Source organism: Mytilus trossulus, chromosome 11 (assembly GCF_036588685.1).
Source record: "Mytilus trossulus isolate FHL-02 chromosome 11, PNRI_Mtr1.1.1.hap1, whole genome shotgun sequence".
In the NCBI taxonomy this organism is placed as follows: domain Eukaryota; kingdom Metazoa; phylum Mollusca; class Bivalvia; order Mytilida; family Mytilidae; genus Mytilus; species Mytilus trossulus.
Window position 1 is genome coordinate 54,599,878 of NC_086383.1, and position 22,149 is coordinate 54,622,026.

The window sequence follows — 22,149 nt, forward strand, 5'->3', positions numbered from 1 at the left end:
TTGTTGTTCGGTGTGAGCCAAGGCTCCGTGTTGAAGGCCGTACTTTAACCTATAATGGTTTAATTTTTAAATTGTTATTTGGATGGAGAGTTGTCTCATTGGCACTCACACCACATCTTCCTATATCTAATAATATTAGGTATGCAATTGTATGAGTATTGGCTCATGTTATTTCGTTGGGGGTTATCTTTTTAATTGACTTTGAGTTTCGCATAGTTCTTGTTGTTGACATTTTAAAGTATTGACATTTTTATTTCAACATTTGAAATTTACCACCTATATTTCAAAACATGTGAGGCATATCTCTTTTTCATCGTCTTGTGATGGTTTAGTCTTATGAATACTTTAAGCAATATATCAAATAATAGAAGAAATAAAAACAGATATTCCTTATTGCTGAAGAATATTATAATACTACATAGTCACCATTCCTAAAGAGTAACCACATATTTGTTAGACATCAGCTATACATCAATAATTAACCATTTAGGAAATTTCTATTAATAGATTCTATGTTGAACAAACTGCTTGGCAGCGGAAGCTACCAATCTTTTGACATGCGCTGCATGGTAACTGGCCAGTTCGCTACTGGGAAATCAAGTTTAGTCAAGCTTTTAGTTGGGGATAATGTTCCAGAAGGGCGGCATGCCACTGATGGTATTTCCCTCGTTGAAGGTCGCTGTGGACTTGATATAGAGACAAGAAACTGGATCATGATTGATCCAGGTAAGTATACACATTTACATACATATTGTTTTAACACTACATTTATTAATGATATACATACAGTATTGTTTTAAAGGTAGATGTACGCAAGTTTTATTTTTTAATGAACTGGTCGAAATCTGAATGTTTTGTAGTATTACATTCAATACTTATCCCGAACGTTCTGTGTGTGCCTGTCCTAATACTGCAATTCAGGGTTGGTGTTGGTTGTTTTCTGTTACATGCGTTTTTCATTAATTATTTTGTCATTAATAAGGTTGTTGGTTTCCTCTGTGTCACTGGTTTAAGATGTCTGGTCAAAACCTTTTTTTTTAATCTAGTCAACTGCACTTTACTAAGTAGTTGTCTCATATGCATTCATGACACATCAGTTTTGAAAAAGAATAACATTTGTGTTCCGGTTTCAATGATGAAAACAGGTTTTCTGCTGATGTCAGTTTTTCAGTTGCATTGAATGCCTATTTGACTATATAGTATAAATATATCAAAGTTTATCTAGTTTGTATGTTCTGTGGATTATTTGTTTTTGTTTATACCAATGTTCATGGATAGGGATAATTGATTAAGTGGTTTTGTTATTATAGAACACTTGCAATTTGTTGAACATTTAATTTTTTGGTGTGCATGTTCCTACGAAATCGTTCTTTTCAAAAATATCAAGGATAATATTGCAACAGTTACTTTTTTTTATATACAGGAACATATAATGCCTTGGATGTAGTATACAATAAGGTTTTAATGACCTCTGTTGAAAAGGATGAAAGAAAACAAACAAAAACATCAAGAAAACATAAATCTGATGCAAACATTGGTGAACTTCCAAATAAAGACGATATTCATTCTCAGAAGTCAGAAGCTACCAAGTCAACATATGTTCCTGTGAACCTCTCATGTGAGCCTTCTACACAGCCGCTAGCTACCAAGTCGACATATTTCCCTGTGAACCTCTCAGGTGAACCCACTACACAGCCACAAGCTACCAAGTCAACATATTTACCTGTGAACCTCTCAGGTGAACCTTCTACACAGCCACAATCTACCAAGTCGACATCTTTCCCTCTGAACCTCTCGGGTGAACCCTCTCAGCAGCCACAAGCAGCCCAATCTTTGTCAAAACAGATTTCCTCTATTGAGTCTAAAAAACAGCAAATGAAGAAGAAAATGACAACTAAAATGACCAAAAAAGAAATGAGAAAGAAAATGGAAAAGGTCCTCAAAACTGGTAAATATGAAATGAAAGTTGGCAGACTCATTTTCTGGGACTTTGGTGGACAGTATGTCTATTATACAACACACCAGACATTCATGACTTTCAGAGCGTTGTTTCTAGTAGTTTTTGATGGAAGTAAAGGATTGAATGAAGAAATACCTGATGTACTGTGTTTTCCAGGACAGCACATGACACCAACCCCAGCAGGTAATATATATCAATTACTATTGTAACACCTATATTACTAAACATACTTCATTTACCAAAGACATGCATAAGGACAATTAAAAACCAATTGTCAAGAGAAACACCCTCATCTTGATGATCAAAAATCTAACTTATTTGTTGGCAAATAAATAGATAGAAGGGACACTGAATGGTCCATTATCTAGTTTTCATTTCTTTACTGGTTTCAAAACTTAGTATATGTACCTACAACCTAGCATTTTAAAACATTGCAAAATTTCCCTCTTAATGTATTTGTGTTGTTTTGCTGTTAGGTTTCTGTGTCATTGATGTTAATCCCATACCTCCTTTAATTCATTCAAATACACAAATATCACAAACATCATTGATATAGTAGATGTTTCATAACGAGTGAGAATATCAATTTTTATGTCTTGTCGTGACCTTTTACTGACCAAATGATATTTGTCATTTGTCCTTTTATGTTGTCAAACTGAAACCTCAGACATTTAAGACTTTTTGTACGCTACAGAATGTAATAAAATTTGATAAAAGAAGATTGTCAGGTGAAATGTGTGAGTGTTTTGTATAATCTAATTGAAGAAATCACAATGTATGTTGTCTTGGACGAAATGTACATCATCTCAACCTTTGAAAGTCATCATTGACCTAACAGATGAGAAATGGTGATGCCGTAATATTGTCTTGTAATGCTAAATAAGCCAGTCAAATTAACGCTGATTTTCATTTCACTTTTTTGTATCACACTCTGTGCAGTGTGATACGAGGAATACATACTCAAGCAAGAAATAGATAACAGGTCACAACAATAAGAGAATGTGATACTAAACAGTTTTAAGAACCATAAATGTTTACAGTCAAACACTTCAATATTTATTGAGAAATTCAGGTCAAGTAACTTTTTTTCTGGACAAAGGATAAAGTTCTCAAAACGAAAATTTCCACATCCCTGAACATTTAGTTACAGAAAAAATTAAAACACAAATATTTTTAACTTTTATTTTTCTTTCAGTCTTTTTACTGCACTGGGTAAACTCAATCCTGACCTATTGTAAGGTGGTGTATGCTGGCATCCCTAAGATCTTGTTTGTTGCCACCCACAAGGACAAGGTACCAGTGGTAAGTGGAAAAGATATTAATAGGTCTTTTATAAAGGCTTCCCTAAGATCTTGTTTGTCGTTACCCATAACATGCATAAGGAAAAGATACCAGTGGTTAATGAACACGACATGAATATGTCTTTTATACAGGCAATCCTTAGATCGTGTTTCTTGCCAGCCATAAGGACGGACAAAGTACCAGTGGTAAGTGAACAAGATATAAATTGGTATTTAATACAGGAATTCCTTGGATCTTGTTTGTTGTTATCCATAAGGACAAGGTACCAGTGGTAATTAAACAAGATATAAATAGGTCTTTCATACAGGTATTCCTTAGATCTGTTTTGCTGTCATCCATAACATGCATAATGACATTGGTACCAGTGGTAAAATGGAAAAGATATAAATAGGTCTTTTATACAGGCAATCCTTAGATGTTGTTTTTGTTGCCTACACAAACAAAGTACCAAAAGTAGGTGATTTGGATATAAATCAATAGTATATATATATATTGGAAATTGTTTTTAATACCTCCTATTGAATAGGTATGATATACTTGTTTACATACATCTGTCCACGTTTTCATTCCTTCAATGGACTTTTAGTTTTCCTTTAACAGAAGTAACACATCTCATAGTACCTATATTTGGGTAAACAATTTAAAATACTGGTATAATAAAATGTACCCTTTTATTGAAAAAAAATCTATTTCAAAGCTCCAAAATATGCGTATGATAAACAAGAACAGGCAAAAATATCCTCGATACAGAATATGTATACTCCAATAGTGTGTATGTGTATGTTTAAACTTTATGGTCCTTGAAAATTGGAAAAAAGACACATAACGTTGGAAGTCTGAAGTTCAACAAGGTCTTTTTCCTGTTTAGATCTGTGTTTTTTTTTTTATCCGAGTCTTACGCTGTAAGTAATACGTCAACTAATATTATTTTATGGAATTATTGTAAGGTGAATATGTCTGTATATGTCAGGCAGGGTTTACCTTCACTTCATTTACTCTGTTCATTGATAACGATGTAATGTATATCTTAAAGCTATATATCTACCTACATGTATAATAAAACCTATCTTAAAACTTGAAATATAAATTAAACAGTACAGCAGATGAATTATTATTTCAGCACTTTTAGGCATTTTTTTTAAAGCATTTAAATCATCATCATACTGCATTAATTTATATAGCAATAAAGGAAAAATTCAGCATGGCGTCAACATTCTTTTCAACAACATACTCAAAAACTGTATTTCATGATAATGCTTTTGTTTTAAAGTCTACTTTATTTTTTGGCAGGAGAATGTTGAAACCAGACGTGCACTATTGTACAGTGAAGTTGAGGAATTATTTAAAGACCACGAGGGAAGAAATCATCTTGTCCTTGACAAACAAATATTTGTCAATGCAACTGATAAAGATGATATAGAAATTAAATCATTAAAGAAAGCCATCACAGAGCTTACTTTCGATCATCCTTGTTGGGGAGAGGACATGCCGAACGCTTGTGTTCCCCTTGAACTGGAGATTGCTGAAATGGTAGCTTCAGGAAAGCAAATCTTGTCATTGGTAGAACTTGAAGAATTGAATTCAATCAGCAAGGTGTCCGTTCTGGATTTTGAACAACTTCATGATTTCTTACACTTCCATCATTCCCTTGGGAAGATTATCTACTTCGATACCCTTCAGCTCAGGAATTATGTTATAATTAACCCGCTACTCATGGTGGAGGTAATGAGATCATTTGTGACAGGTAATTATAAATTGTAAATTATGATATAGTCGAACATGGTGAAGATTTCATTGGTGACATCTCTGACATCATATAATATACAAAGAGAGAAGATGTTAACAACTGTAATTGGTATTAAAATAAGCAATGCTTTGGTCAGAAAAACACTGACAAATCAAAATGTATTTTTGACTTTTTGATTTGTTTTCGTACTGATTTATTTTTCCTCTGATTTTCCTATATTAATTTCATTGTCAGTTTGTTTGTTGGTTTGTAATTCAGAAGTTTGTATACACTTAATTTGACAACAGGGAATTCAGAGCTCCAGATAAGCTGCGTATTTGCGTGTTCACGCAATACAAATATTAGAAAACCCAATGCAATTGTCCATTGCAGGGTTCAACAACCCAATTAATTCAACGGAAAACCCAATTATATGACAAAACCATGAGTTTTCAACCCTTTTATTGACTACCGTTTGCGTTATTTACCCTTATCTGTTTAAAGTCGTCGCGTACACTATTTTTATGATATTTATAATTGGAAATTTCCTGTCGTTCTAAAAATAGATCCCTGCATCAAGTACCTGAAATGGGTCCCTGTTTGAGATTTCCCTTGCTCAATAGGTACACGTTTTTTTGTAAACATTTCGATTTTCTCGGCGTTTATCTAATGAGCGTGTTTCATGAGTCATATTTTTTTCGCACAGCTCGGGATTTATCATAACATACATTGAATTAAAACGAAAGTGAATGTCCGGTAAAAATATTGAATAGAAGCATGTTTTCGGCTTCTTTTGAAAAGCTGAGGGAAAGTTATGATGATAACAAGACTCAGCTAGTGTTTTTAGGAAGCGTCCATCAAATGCACGGGCGTTTGTGCGTACCATAACGAGAACATTGCTAATAAACACAGGGTTTCATCAAAATCGAAATCAGTTGAAAAAAGTAAAAGGCCAAATCAATTATGAAATGATAAAGCATCAGAAACCAAAAGTTCTAAATAAAATACAACTAAACCCAGATTTATGTCAATTGAATAAAACAAAAGCATTCAGGTATAATTTTATATACTATTTTTTATTCATTTTACGGTTAATTATATAATGAATACACATACCATGCACACAGGCACTGGTCTCAGAATTTATTATATTAAGGTATAAGACGAGTGCCTGTGAATACACATATCCGTTTTTTGTGAGAAAATACAAAACTGGCAAAAGGTTTGAAACGGGACACAATTTAAACCTACAATTGCTCCTCAGTGAATAAACCAAATAAAACAGCTAGCAAATAACCCTAACCATAACCCCAAACCAAATAAAACAGTTAAACAAAGAAAGAAACATATTTAAGATGGGAAAAATGGGTTGATATAGCCTAAATATTCAATATTGTGTCGATGAAAAAACCCAATTCATTAAGGAGCTTGGTGGTGAAAAACCCAATTTGATATTAACCTGAGGGGTGAATTGGAATTGATAATGCAATTAAAAAACTTTATCACCCAATTATATAAGAAAATGGTGGGTAAAAACCCCAATTTGTGAATTCTTATCTGGAGCTCTGCGGGAATTGAAATCAACCCAAATAGCCAGTCAAATAATGTTTTGTTAAATTTACAGGCACCTGTTTAATTTTACTGTTTGCCATGGGTTTTTTTTTCAAATGAAAGCTTGTTGTTTTGAAGATTATTAACATGATTAATGTGTCTTGTTTTGAGAATGCACGACATCTGGATGTGTCTTTTATTTTGGAAAAAATTCAGATTAAAAGTGGAGCAAAACTAGTTTTCTGGTTAAAAATAGCTTATTTTTGATTTATTTGCTTTGGGGATGTGTATTTTTTTATACGCTTTGTTAATACACCATTCCAAATTTATTCCTGGTGTCAAACAATTTCTATTAGCTTGATCATGTTGATGCAAATGCACAAAACACGTTAAAATTCAAAACAAAACTTTGACATGCAGGTGAAATGACAAGACTTGTATCACATTGAAAACTATTTATTTTTTCGAATTATTAAAATATTAATAGGTCACCAAATTTAATGTTAAACAAAATCTTTAACCATACATCAAAAAGGGAAAAGCAAGGATGAATATTGGATTAAAAGGTGTAGAATAAATTTATAAAATAAACATGGTGAAATTAAACAAAAGTGTTCCTTTATATTTTTACTGAAAATTCAGAAATGTTGTCTGCCTTTATTATTCCAATTTTTAAGAATTAACACAAATAAGGGATTATAATTGCGATTTCAGGAAAATCTGCATCAAGATATTTGAATTGATATAAAATAACTCACTACAGTCGCATTATCGTTATCAATGAAAACTTATCACTAATTACAGAATTTACAGTTAACCCTTTGCCTTTCACACCTGTACAGCCCATAATCAATATGAATAAGAAAAATCATGCCGTCCTCAGAGGGTGATTTATCTCTGTATGTTTCTTTCAGACATAGGATTTTGGCCAAAGAAAAGAAGAATGCAGGTAATATTCAGTAGAATGTCAGAAAGTGGAATCATACACCGAGAAGACCTGTATCAGATTTGGGAACAAAAGGATTTCCGTCCAATTTTACCGTACAAAGAGTTTATATTCAACATCCTCATTCATTTAGATATTCTGGCAGAGCAAAGAAGATATGACACAGGTACAGGATGTCGGTTACCAGTAGAGAACTTCTTTGTTCCCTGTATGGTTACAGAAAGAAACACAACCAGCTTTATGGAAAAAGAATGTACACCAGAGAAAGCAATATGCCTAGCCTTTGTTTTTAAAGGAACTGTCATACCACCAGCTTTGCCCAACCGTCTGATCAGTGCGTGTCTGAGCATGTGGACTCTGAAGCAATATGAAGGGAAAAAAATCCTCTTTTCAGGATTTATTGTAGTATCATTTGACAAGGCACATGATGTTGTAGTATGTGTCGAAGGCAACCAGATTCTTCTTTATATAGTCCATAAAACCTCGGCTGGACTTATAGTACCAGATATTGCCACTGCAGTAAAGGAATGCTTGGTTACAACAATGGAAAGAATATCAGATTTCTATCAGTCCACAATCCATGTAAAACACGGCCAACAATTACCGTTCCATCTTGAATATTCATGTTTTGAATTGAAATGCTTCATTAGTGAAGAGGTAGCTTTGCAGACCAATGAATGGGTTTGTAACAAACATAAACTTACACACAGACAAGGAAACTGGGTTGTTTGGAATCAAGATAAGGTAAACATTATATACAAAGTACGGCCAGTAAGCAAATTGCAAATTAATTTAAAGAATAAACAAGATTGAAAACTCAAAAACAGAACCCCAGTTTTTAAATTCTTTTCTTGTGTAGTAACAAGTATTTGTAAATAAAACTATAAAGATTCATTTTATCAACGTGCTAATTATCATTAGATAATACACTATTTTTCATATTTTAACTATTACTAAAAAACCATTTGACTGTACAACAACAAATGGCTGTGTTCGTGGTACAAATCTACATAGTTAGTCTACTCTGTTTTGAGTCTGTTCATTGTGTGACTCCCTTTTTGTGTATGAGTTATGTTCTTCACAAGGTGGAGATTTCCAAAACTGATAATGATAGTAGATTTGGTGCATATTTTGATAAATGAAATATCTCCTATTCTATAGATGATTAAAATTATTGCATGTATGTATGTTTTATTTTTACAGATAAAAGAACAGTGTGAACTACATTGTCCAGGTAAGATTACTCTAACATAGCTTCACATGATTTAAAACTTGAAACAAGTTACTTAGTGATTGCATGCTAATCTGAACATAATATATTTACTTTTATGAATTCAAACATTCATCAAAGAACTGATAGACGGTACATTTTCAATGGTTGTCACAAATCTGAACAAAGTTGTAAAGTGATTGCTTATAGAAGTGTTTCCCCTTAAATGCATTTGTTAGTATTTTCTTTATTGTAGATATTTAAAATGAAAAGTCACATTAAAAAGTTCAAATATCTGCAAAACATGATCTATGAATAAGTCGAACTGCTTAATTTGTCAAAAGATTCAGCATTTAAGTACATCACAACATTTCCCTTGGTTTTAGCTGATAGATAGGCGAAAAAATAATAGAAACAGATCAAGTTTAAGTTTCGTTCCGCTCCGCTAATTTTAACCGAAATTATGGGCTTTTGTTGAAAAGCAGTTATATATGGGCTTTTTTCTAAACGCTTTCAGATATTGGGATAATTTTTGGAATGTGAGTTAACCAAGATGAATTACAGATCAAGTTTAAGTTTTGTTTTGCTTTGCTAATTTTTGCCGAAATTATGGGCTATGTACTTTGATAAATTGTTGAAAATCACAATTAAACAAACTTTTTTACTAAACGCTTTCAGATATCGGGCTGATTTTTGATATGAGCGTTACCCATGATGAGTTCCAGATCAAGTTTAAGTTTTGTTTCGCTTGGCTAATTTTGCAGTAATTTTGGGCTTTGGACTTTGATAAATTTTTGAAAGATTGCGTAATACAGACTTTTCTTCTAAATGCTTACATAAATTGGGCTGTTTTTTGTATGTGAGCGTACTATAATGAGTTGCAGATCAAGTTTAAATTTCGTTTTGCTCCACTAATTTTTGCCAAAATGAAGGGTTAACAACTTTGAAAATTGTTGAAAATCACAGTTTACAGACTTTTTTTATATACGCCTCTAGATTTTGAGCTGATTTTTGACATGTGAGTCTACCATCATGTGTTATTGAAATTGCAGATCTTTTAAATTTTGAGACGGGACCATTCATGCCCTTTGACACATCTAGTTTCTAATCTTTTTTCAAAAAATGTTTATGAATCTACTGAACAAATCTAACCAAACTCAGCCCAAATTATTTTTTATTATCTAGTTGCATGTGTCCGTTGACCCCATCTATCAACCGAGATGATTGTAATGGCTTTTAACCTCATTTTCTCTTATGTGTAAAAGCTATAGACGATAGAGAGAAACATTTACATTTGTTATATCGCAAATCTAAATTAATTTATCTTTACAATGGTGTATAACATGCCTACATTTGTTGTCGGAATCATTCGTAGCAATCCTACCAAAGTATGTCAATCGTAATGATTTTGCCAACTGCTAATGAATTGGCAATAAACGCGTCACATCTGCTTATATATCACGGTTTCTGATTGGTCAATTTTATGGGAAAGTCAAAATGATTATCAGAGTTATCTGATCTTGTTCGATTTTTATACGTAAAGTTAAGAGAGAGTCTGAATGACATTGATGTCATGGGAACATTTGTATCTAAAAAAGGAACCTCTGAACTTATTAGACATACCACAAAAACACTTGTAAGTTTTTTTTTCAAGGTATCTTATATAATTTTACTAACTGGGGGATAAGTTCTATTCAGACGAAAAAATAAGTTTTTTTCTGAAACAGTTTTTATAATTAATCATTTACTGCGAGATGTTTATTTCCAAATTTTCAGTGGTTGGCAAAATTATTACGATTGACATACTTGGGTAGGATTGCTTCAAATATTTCCGACGACAAATGTAGGCGTGTTATACACCATTGTAAAGATAAATCAATTTAGATTTACGATATAACAATTTTAAATGGGGTTGACAGACTAGAAAGTGGCATATAACGGAATTTCCTCACCGCCTGACATTTTTCTAAAATGCAAGTTAAGTACCTTGTGTTATATTAAGGTATATAGGGGAAAATCTGAGACAAGTGCCTGTGGAGAGAAAATATAAACAAGAAAAAGATCAGAAATACATTACAAAAGGTATTACCAAAAGAACAATTATACCATGAATAATGATTGTAGTCTACAAAGTTAGCATAACTGAAGATGTACAAAGACCTAGAGGAGTCACACAGGCTCTGTAAAGCCTCTTGTTTGTGTCTTTTTGTCCGTGTTTTTTCAACCAATGATTTTTGATATAATGGTTAGGTTTATAATTTTGCCTTTGATACATTTAGTCATCTATCCTTTGTAAACTGTACAATTATATCAGAAGATATAATGAACATTCTTTGGTTATTCATCCCTAACCATGTTAAACAAAGTAGTCTATCAAGATCTTAAATTTTACTAGTATTATGTATCTTTTTTATACAATTCTAGGTTTTCAAGATAGTGCCTTAAATCAAATTCCGAGTGACATTGAACTTCATCGATTAGCAGCAGGATGTGACGAAACCACAATACGAGAGTTGGCCATACATCTTGGTATGACTCTTCAAGATTGGGATACACTTAGATCTAATAATGCTCAGATTGAGATTGTGAAGTATAGAATACTGGTCAACTGGCGGGAAAAATACTCAGGAAGATTTAGCAGAATAGCAAAAGCTTTAACAGATATGGACTTACCGGTCCATACACTGTGTCAGGTAACTTGTTTAGATACACTGCATAAACATTATTATATATATAAGGGAAGATGTGGTGAGAGTGCCAACATAGATGTTTTTCCCATCATTTTGTTTGATTAAATATCTTGAAAAGGAGCTTGATAACTTATCTGTATTTAAGCTTATTTTGTTCCTTAACTATTGCTCTTCTGACATATAGTATAAATCATAAATTCTTGATTTCTTGTTATTTCATATCAGTACACCCTTAACATGCTTAAGGAAGACTACTAATACCGGTCTGAACATCCATTACAAATAACTGGAACCGGCTGCAGTTTGATGATGCATAAGGGATGCTTGGGAAAATATCTGCATTTTTTTGGGATATACCTTTGTTTTAATCAGTAGGCTTAAGCAATTTAGTTGTTAATAGTCATGTGCGATGGGTCACAGTGGCTCCCTATGATTTAGTTTTCTGTTTATCCTACATAATATAGTAAGGGTTACAACTTAGAACAACTGATTACATTTTTTTAATAGTTATTGTAAACACTTCAGTTCATTTTAGTAAAGATATGTACAAATATTTTAGGAAAACAAATGTCTCACTTAAAGCATAGTATACCATAATTGATAGGTTTAGTTTTTTTCTGATAATAAATATAACGAGTTATTCAATTTTGATTTACAATGTTCCGAATATGTAAAAAAAATCACTATTCCATCTTACTATTTTAAAATCATCATGTGCTTTTAAGTTTAAGGGGAAATTATAGTTTGGATCGATAGTTTTTGTTCATTGGACATTATAATGTGATTTCGAGTCTGACATTTTGGCTTTGGTTTACACTTTCTTATATCAATATCCTTATATGTATTTTACTTGCACATAGTATTACACAAAAGCCCACATAATAACACATGAATATAAAATGGTTAGCCTGAATATGTTCAAGGTAATCATTCTGATACCAAAACCTTTGAATAATTAAGATTGATATGCAGTTATGGTAGACCTCCATTCCCATTTATGTTGTATTTGCACACTATGTTTGCCCACTTGAAGTATATTTTTAGAACAACAATTACATTAACACATGAAAGTATCTAGGACTTTAGTATTCCTTTTAAATATTTGAAGATCTGTTAAAAGAGAGATTAAACTCTGTAAATTCATTGCTATGTCTATAAACAAAGCTGACTTTTGTTAAATTATGGATGAATGTGCTCCATTAAAATGTTCCTACAGATAACGGGTTCATCTGGAAATTGACTACAATTATAACACTATATCATGATCTCATTTTCAACAATCAACAAAAGATGATAAATCAAATTTAGTCATTGTTGGTACTGCTCATGGCATGTATATGGTGCATGTATCGTCTTAGAATGATTATGGTGTATGTTTCGTTTTGGAATGTGGATGCATGGTACAAATGTATATGTATCGTTTGGTATATATATGGTGTATGTATTGTCTTGGTATGTATTTGGTGTACGTAACGTCTTGGTATATATATGGTTGACGTATTGTCTTGGTATGAAGTTTTTTATGTATCGTCTTGGTATATACATATATATGGTGTATATGTTTTCGTGGTATGTGCATGGTATATGTGTTGTATTTGTGTATGTGTCATCTTGGTATTTATATTGTGTATGTGTTGTGACAGTCTTGGTTTGTAGTTTTGTATGTATCGTCTTGATATGTGCATAAATATGGTGTATGTGTTGTCTTTGTATGTATATGCTGTACTTGTTGTCTTCAGTATTGGTGTAAAATTGCGTGTTTGAAATTCGCACAGGTAAACATAAAAATAATTTTGTCTTTCAAAGTATGACGGCATACACACATGCAGAGTCACGTAAAGTAGATATAACAAAAAACAGACTTCACATAAAGTAATAATAATAAATAAAATAATTGTGTGGTTCAAAGTATGACGGGATACATACATGTTTTGATGGTATATGTGTGGTCTTGGTATGTACATATGGTGTATGTGTCGTCTTGGCATGTAGATGGTATATTTGTCGTCTTGGTATGTAGATGGTGTTTGTGTTTTCTTGGTATGCCGGTATGCCAGTACCATTTCAGAAATATGACAGTTGTTATCAATTTGTTTGCGCATTTGATTTTGCCATTTGATCATGGACTTTCAATTTGAATTTCCTTGGAGAATGTTAGTCTTGTTGATTTACTTTTTTCATGGTGTATGTGTTGTCATAATTTTACTTGTTGTAGGTTAAAAGAGAAAGAAGAGCAGAGACAGGTATGTATTGATGTTGAATGGTAAACATGGTAAACTTCATGTTTTTTTCCTTCAAAATATAGCAAGGACAATTACGTTTCCATAGGTGTTAAACTATATTTGTCTTGTAAACATGATATATGAATATTTAAACTAATCTATATATGCAAGTAAATTTAGTGTATCAGTATGTCCATTTGAACTTAAAAAGACATGTGGTGGCATTGTCTATCGATAATAAGTGAATATAAAACTCATACAAGGCAGGGCCGTAACTACATTGAGGCAAATGAGGCAAATGCCTCATGCTGGAAATTTCATCAAAAAAAAAGAAAAGATTGTCATCATATCAAATTGTTTTCACGGAAAGTGTCGTGCAAGAAGCAAGTTCTCTTCACTCCCTGATGTCGCCCCTGCATTTTTTCGTGATCCATGTTTCTATTTTACTTTTGGTTTTCGGAGTTGATGGTCTATTGTTTGTACTTCTGTGTCTCGGGTTTGACGGTCTTTTGTTCTTTTATTTTCCTACTTTATGACTATAGTCTCACTCTGGGTGTTGATTTTCATTTCTAAACGTGCGCAATGTTGCATGTCCACCAATGTCCAGATATCATGCGGGAAAATATTTTAAGAATATGCTCTACGATGCTACTGGACACAGAAAAAAATTGTCTTTTCTACATCGTGATTGAACTTGATATCAAAGAATACAAAACTGCCTTTTTTTTATATTAAACCACAGGCCTTGGGCATATGATACAGATATATTTTTTTCTCGTTGATTAAGATATTCAATTTTCTATATTAATAATGCATATATATCACTTTTGTGCATGTCTCACCTAGTTTCGAGTGATCTAAACGACTCAGAGAAAATACCCAATTTTTCTTAGTATGGATTGTAAAATTGGGTATTTTCTCTGAGACATGCACAAAAGTGATACATATGTATTATAGATATAGAAAATTGACTATTTTGATCAACAACAACAAAAAATAAAAATATATATGTATCATATACCCAAGCGCCTGTGGACAAAACTACATAGCTGACATGGTTTAAATTAAGTAAGACCACCGATTTCCCGGTACCAAATCATTTGAAAAAAACAACAACAATGTATTGCCATATGACCTTTTACATTGAAGGGTTAAATTAAGTCTTGCTTTAAGTCGTGTTCAGACAGAAAATAAAGGAATATGGGATAAACATACACGGGAACTTATCGCACACAAAGTCAATGCATAGAAAAAATACAAATGATCAATGGTCAAAAGTTTTATTCCTGTTCTTCATCTTGATAGTTGCTGGAGGGCCCTCAATAATAAAAGAATCATTAATACTGTAAAAGAAGGTCAAGATGGTCCCTAGTGTCGAATTAAGCAGAACTAGTACTTAAAGTATAATACTGCACTGTCACTATATTTAAATCTAGTTATAAAAAAAAATCATCAAAGTCAGCACAATACAAGAGCAGACAGACAGACCCGGTATTAATGATTATGAGAAATACGAATTTTACTTTATCCTACATATCGGTCTTTTAATATTGCCCCTAAAACCTAAAAGTCTTAAATTATAATGAATCTAATGTTTTTGCATTGAGACCAGAATAATTTGTCGAAAAAATAGCTAAAGATTATTTGCGTTTCAATGTAAGAAAGAGTCCGTGGAACGCTGAAAATGCACGATTTTGCGTTATTTTACTCAAAGCGTCTGGGGGCCTTGAGCGGCCCCCAGACACTTCGCCAAAAATTTATGGCCTCGCTACACTCGGCGAATATATTTTGCCTCATTATTAAAAGAGGCTAGTTACGGCCCTGCAAGGTATACAATGCTAATGATGACTGACAATTTGATTTTGTGTTGCATTCAAAATATCACAAACATTAAACATTTCAAGGCTTTTTGTCTGTAAATCTTTAACCCATTTTAGCTAACTAGGATTAGTATGCTATGCAGGCTTTTATCATTACTTGGTGTCCATCGTTGTACTCTAGTCGGTCTGTAGTTGTATAATTAAAAAAAAAAACCGTCTCCTTTAACCTGATTCTTCAGAAATTATTGCCACGCTTTGGTTACATATTTCTGGGGTATCTGGTTTAAGATTTTGTTTACCTGGTTTTTTTTTCATCAACAAATATGACCCCTGTTACGTCTTTTTTGTGTGTCATATTTATTGATGAATTCATTGTTTGTATACTATATTATGTTGCTGTCGATGCACACAATATGTGCTTGAGTGTATTAGTAATAAACCTTGTGATATGTAGATGTAAAAAAATGTGGTATAAGTGCCAATGAGACAAATCAAAGTCAGACTTCTGCAAAGTATACCATTATAGATTAAAGTATTGTTTTTAACAATGAGCATTGTATCACATCGAACAGCAAGTTATAAAGAGTGTAGAAAAATGACGTGTAAAACCATTCAAACGGAAAAAACAAAGTCTAATATCTGTAAAAAAAACAGGCAACGAGAAACACGTTTGAACCACTTTAAAACGCGACAATTTCTGAACAACATATTTCATTCTAAGCACAGGTGCAAATAATAATAGATTGAAGTGGTTTGAAACCTTTTCATAGGAAACACCCTTCACAATTATATGAAACAATCATGAAACATGTTTAACATCACAACATACAAAAAAACACTGTATAATATCAATATCATAACGCTGTTTGTTAGAAATAGAACATGGCTAATACACAGTTTTTGACTAATACCTCAAACTAGTTAGAACAAATTTGATAGAGAAGAAGAGAAGAGTTGATCAACATTTCAATTACTATCTGCGAAATTGAAATAAAAATTGAACAGACTAATTTGGAGTCCTAGAAATGGAGTTATTACCCCTAGAAACACTCTATCACTTTTTTTCGTTTGGTAAATGTCAAAAATACAATAACCATGATAACAGTAAACATTTTATTAAACTGGAAATTGATAATGCTTATATACGTTTATATTGAGATATGTGAGTTGTTTCAAATTGTAATTAAGTCATTGTGCATGGTTAAATTAAAACGCATAAGTCAAGAATACTTCACGTTGATGTGAAAGGTGAAATAGGATGCAATTTATCACAACACTTAATTACATGTTGACTGTTACATTATATAAATCAGATTAAGCATATTGTAAGATTTTTCTGGTCTTATTACTCATTTAAGGGTTGGTTACCGTATCAAGATCGCCTAATAAAAACATCCATACATTCATTATTCAGTCATTCATTTGATGGATCCTGCACTTATGTTATAGGTGTGTTTAAATACAAGAAAACCTTTTTATTATGCATTATTTATTACATTAGTTTTGCAGATAAGCGCCTGATAACTTTATAAACAAAACTAGATCTATATTATTGAACATGCGATATTTCAGAAATAATATACATTAAATTGTATTAAAATTTCAGACATTCCTTTGGAATATCTAGATTGTATACCGACGGATGAGATACTAGATAAACTAGCACCCCAAATTGGTCAAGTATATTTTCAACTTGGTGCTGCCATCGGGTTGTCAATTGGAACCTTGGAAAATATTCAGAGCAATAATCCCAGAGATTTAGCAGCTCAAAATAGAGAGGTATTATTCGCATGGAGAGAAGACAAAACAGTTAAACCTACAATACGAGTACTGGTGCAGGCTTTAGTAAACATTGGGAGAGGAGCTCTTTGTTTACAGGAAGTTTTAACGTATGTGGATCCTAATACCCTTAGAGAATCAGAAAAAGTGGGAGATAAAGGTGCAATATCCAAGAAATCGAACAAATGTTCAATAGCTTGAAAGTGGACACCACAGAGTAAAGTTAGAACAACAATAATGCAATATGGAAAAAGTTCACTACAGCTAAGGTGAAACCAAGTAAAGTGCATTCCGGCCTTAGTGCTTCTAAAATACCTTCACTTTTGCATTTTACTTGTTCCATATATTCTGCGTGCAGCAGGGGACATAGGCATAGTCCTTGCCTGTATATATATATTTGTCCTTCCATCTGATACAACAATGCTAGGAGACTGTTTGACAGAAAGCTTTCATACATGTTTCTTATCCTTTTTTTCATAGATTTGTTTTCGTACTGTATTCATATGTTATTCAGATTTCACAATTGAAAGTGGATTTAATAAGATTTTTTTTGACATTGTAACGCAATTAATTTTTTGGGGGGAATTGGTTAGATCAGTAAAGACAGAATAAACTCATGTTTACTGTTCCAGTATTATGTTACTTGAATGTTTAAAAATTGCAAAATTTTGATGTTTCTGGATAATCAATGGATAAAATCATTTTTGTAATTGATTCCTAAAATACTGGAATAGTGGCAAGCTCGTGCAATATAAAACAATACTCTAAACAGTATGAATGCAATTAACCATACTGTTGAAAAATGTATGCATTCTTTAAGTGTATGTTCTCTTATATGATGAAGTTATATAATAATGCAGATACTGTTCATTTTGTTAAATAGTTTGCATATATTAACATGAACATGGATATGATTATTTTTACCCATTCTGAGAATATTTCATTAACTTCAGGACTGCTTGTTCAAATCTTTTGTCTTTAATATAAAATTTTTAATTACAACTAGAAACAGGTTGTGTAACTTCTTAGTTTCCCTTTTGCACCAGCAATGAAAGCTAACTTAAGTAAAAGTTTCCTCTTCCTGAAGCAGGGAGTATTTACTAAAGAACTTGCTAATGACCTCGATATTTAAAGAGAAGGATTATCATGAATATGGTGTACATGTATTTCAGCAGAAGCATGCCAGACTCAGCCGTATATTTCTATATTTCAACAAACAGTGACATGTTTGTGTTATAATCACTGGTCAGAATGAAGAATAAGGAGATAATTTGTGATTCAATGAGAAAACTATCCACCGAATAGTATGATAATGTGAATTTAAGCAACTAAACCCCTACATGAAAAAATGTGAAACAATTCAATCTGATTTATGATGAAACAAATAACTCATAAAACGGTGGATTTTAGCGACCTTCACTTCCCATGAGGGTCCAACATGGTCGGTTTTCATCTTTTTTAATCTTTATTTATTGCAAAAGTACATAGCTAAAAGGTTAAATTGTCTCCCTTTATATAGGACACAATCTATATTATAAGTACACATAGTATTTATGATGAAATTTATATATATATGTTCACCATAACTTTAAAATGTAAACAAGCTACTTTTTTTGTGTGATTATCATTATGACTTATCATGTACAGTTCCTGTATTATAAATTTAATAAAATTGTCAACATTTGTAACAGCTTTTTTCTTTTAATACGATATCATTAATGCACCTGTATTTTAATAACAAACCCACATTTGCTTGAGAATACTTTGACCGGCTAACATGTTGAACCCAAACACATGCTGTATGTGTGTGCCTGTTCCAGGTTATACAGTTTATTTATGTATATACAGGATATACCAAAAGCATCAAAAATATTCTTAAGCTGAAAAAGTTGCAGATCGAAGATACGGAAGGGCATTTAAAAGTTGTCTTAAAGAAAAGCAGACGATGCAATGTATATGAAAGAAAAAATGAAAAATCAAACATCAGTACATACAACTTCACACTGAAAAGTTTAGACATGAGAAACATCAACTTAATCAAAAACGGGTGATCTAAGGGGCTCTTGAAGGGTCAGAAGATTCTTGTTAACAAGGGACACCTGTCATGTTTTTTTTCTTGGCGAGCAAACATTTGATGAAAAGTCACATACGATGATATCGATGTCAAAGAAGAGGAGTTAGATTGTGGCTTTGACAATTTGATCACATCCGTGGTCCTCCTTTACACCGTTTTTCTTAACGATAACAACAAATGATGGCATCTTTTATGTTATAAGTGATGACACCAACTAGATCATTATGAACCCTATATTTAGTAGATTTTTAGACAGTTAAGCTGCCTTATGCGAGCACCCGGGATTTGTGTGCTACCCAATAAATGCTGAAATACGTGCCATTGTTATCATCTAGTAGCTGGTTACTATATTATTTGTAACTTATTGGACAGTTTTTTTTATACTTTTCATTCTGGATTACAAAAAATGTGACCAGAAATACCTTAAATGATCGTCGATTTTCCCAAAAGTTTTGAAGTTGCACATTAGGAATCTTTATGTAGTTTATTATCCCCTGAGCTTTTGGCTAAGATGTCAAAGAACAAATGTATGCAATATCTAATTGCCGAAAATCCCTAAAGACAAGTATTTAAGATTTCCTAAATTGCAAAAGTCGTAGGAATATTGTTTGTCGTCAATACGTAGTCAACTACGTATTATATAAGTTCAACTGATTACGCGGTTGGCGGCAATTTTGAATTTAATAGAAGTATCTTTTCAATTTTGACGCAGGAGTTCAAATTAGCGTTGGTCCGAGGTCTGAGACCTTCCACTTTTGCAGTCAGACTTTCTTCTTGGTTACTAGCTATGCACGACATGCCCGACGGACCTTGAAAGAATATAAAAAAATAACTTTGCGAACATTTTTACCAAAGTTTCCTAATAAACGATCTCAAACTTATTTTCATCATTACTTTTAATGACAGCGATGTTCAATTTGTTAAACCGCTAGCTTTATACATAAAATCGTCGATAAATAACGTGTAAATCCGAGTAAAATCGTATCTCACTATCTGTCAAAAACAACATTGAAACCAAAATGGCTGCCGCGAGATTCCAATATCGGATCCGATTCTGGAAGCGGATAAGGGTAATCCCGGATTTGGCAATCAATTTTAAAAAATCCAGACAGGTGACAAAATACATCTATGCATGGTAAATAAATATAAAGACTAGAATTGAAAACCAAAAGACATATGTAAAAGAAGGAAAAAGCAGAAAATATTTTGAACACCAATTTTAATGTGAAAATCCAATACATTGTGACAGCTGGGAACAGTTTATCTAACAATATATATGTTCCTGGTAACAGCATATATTTTTTTATCAGTGATAAATGTTGGTAATGCATGTTAAATGCTTTTTAAGTTAAACATATTACTGTAATTTCAAGGGGTATTTTTTCTTCTCAATTTTGATAGGTCAGTTAAACTAGCTGGACGTTTCTTATATATAAAAAAAGATGTGGTATGATTGCCAATGAGACAACTATCCACAAGAGACAAAAATTACCAAAACTTGGTAACGGTCAAGATCCCCACCCCTAAACCATATATATTCATGTATGGGACAATATAACAAAGCATATGAAATTAGGTGGAGTTCGTAAGGCCACTCTACCCCTTTCTGTTTGAGAATTTATCATGAATGGTCGAGATCCACAATCTTTAACAATATATATATTTATGTATGAGACAATATTACAAATCAAATGAATTATAAGGGGGTCCTTATGGTCACTGTACACCCTCCTGTTTGAGAACTTGGAAACATTCGAGATCATCGCCCCTTAACCATATAATACTCATGTATAAGACTTATAGGGGAAGTCCCTGTTGTCACCCTACCCCCCCCCCCCCCCCCCCCCCCCCCCCCCCCCCCCCCCCATGTTGAAGATTTTTGAAACAGTTGTGATAATTGTTTTTAACAGCTTGGTCTGAAACAATGAAATATAGCAATACAATATTACGACTAAAACATAAAATTTATTCAACACACAAACAAAAAACGTAGTCAGAATCTCACTTCATTTAGAAACAAGTCAATGAAACAAAGTTATAGCAATACACTTACCAATAAATGATGAAGACGGTTATTCAACACAAAATAAAACTTTGACAGAATTCCACTTTATTTGGAAAGCCGAAAGGTTTAATCTTTTTTTAACAATACACTATCCAAAATATGATTAAGATTTTCACCACAAAAAAATGCTTTCTCACTTTATTTTGAGACCATGACAACAATTATACTCATAAGAATACACTTGCCAAAACTTGATTACAAAGTTATTCAACACAAAACCAATTAAAATTGGGCGCGAACATATGGGGTGCGAAAGTGAAAGGGGGCGAACATGAGTGGGTGCGAACGTGAATGGGCGCGAACGGACCCGGATTCCTAAATTAAATAAAATATAGGAGGAGTCCCTGCAGTCACCTGATTGAGAAATTGGAATTAGTCGAGATCCCCACCTTTAAATTAAACCATATATACTCATGTAATATGATAACTAATCAAATGAAATATAGGGAGAGTCCTAAGGGTCACCCTACCCACTTCTGTTTGATGACTTAGAAACAGATGAAATCCCCACCCCTCAATCATATATATTCATATATGGAACATTATAAAAAATCAAATGAAAAATAGGGGTAGTCCCTAGGGTCACCCCACACCCTCTTGTGTGTGTTTTGAGAACTTGTAAAAGATTGAGATACCAACGCCTAAACCATATTCATTCCTGTTGTCACTTCAAAAAAGATTGAATGACAAAGAAGGTCAATCTCATAGGCGACACATATGCATATCACTTTGCTATACCCTAATACCTGTCATGTTATTCAAAACTTAGACATCACGGACTTGGGGTGAAGGTGTGAGTCATTT

At 32.7% G+C, this 22,149-nt stretch overlaps 1 protein-coding gene across 1 annotated transcript; it reads left to right on the forward strand.

The window, feature by feature from the left end:
- Nucleotides 1–511: 511 nt before the first annotated feature.
- Nucleotides 512–18,831, forward strand: LOC134691314 (uncharacterized). Its single transcript, XM_063551766.1, has 9 exons — nucleotides 512–726; nucleotides 1,424–2,143; nucleotides 3,156–3,262; nucleotides 4,553–5,006; nucleotides 7,454–8,229; nucleotides 8,689–8,719; nucleotides 11,120–11,388; nucleotides 13,601–13,628; nucleotides 17,034–18,831. The coding sequence occupies exons 1-9, from the start codon at nucleotides 513–515 to the stop codon at nucleotides 17,405–17,407; spliced, it is 2,973 nt and encodes a 990-aa protein (XP_063407836.1). The 5' UTR covers nucleotide 512; the 3' UTR covers nucleotides 17,408–18,831.
- Nucleotides 18,832–22,149: the final 3,318 nt, after the last annotated feature.

Coding starts and splice junctions, on each gene's coding strand:
- LOC134691314 (XM_063551766.1), top strand. CDS start 513: ATGTTGAACAAACTGCTTGGCAGCGGAAGCTACCAATCTTTTGACATG. Junction 11,389..13,600: donor CGGTCCATACACTGTGTCAG/GTAACTTGTTTA, acceptor TACTTGTTGTAG/GTTAAAAGAGAAAGAAGAGC. Junction 13,629..17,033: donor AGAAAGAAGAGCAGAGACAG/GTATGTATTGAT, acceptor TTAAAATTTCAG/ACATTCCTTTGGAATATCTA.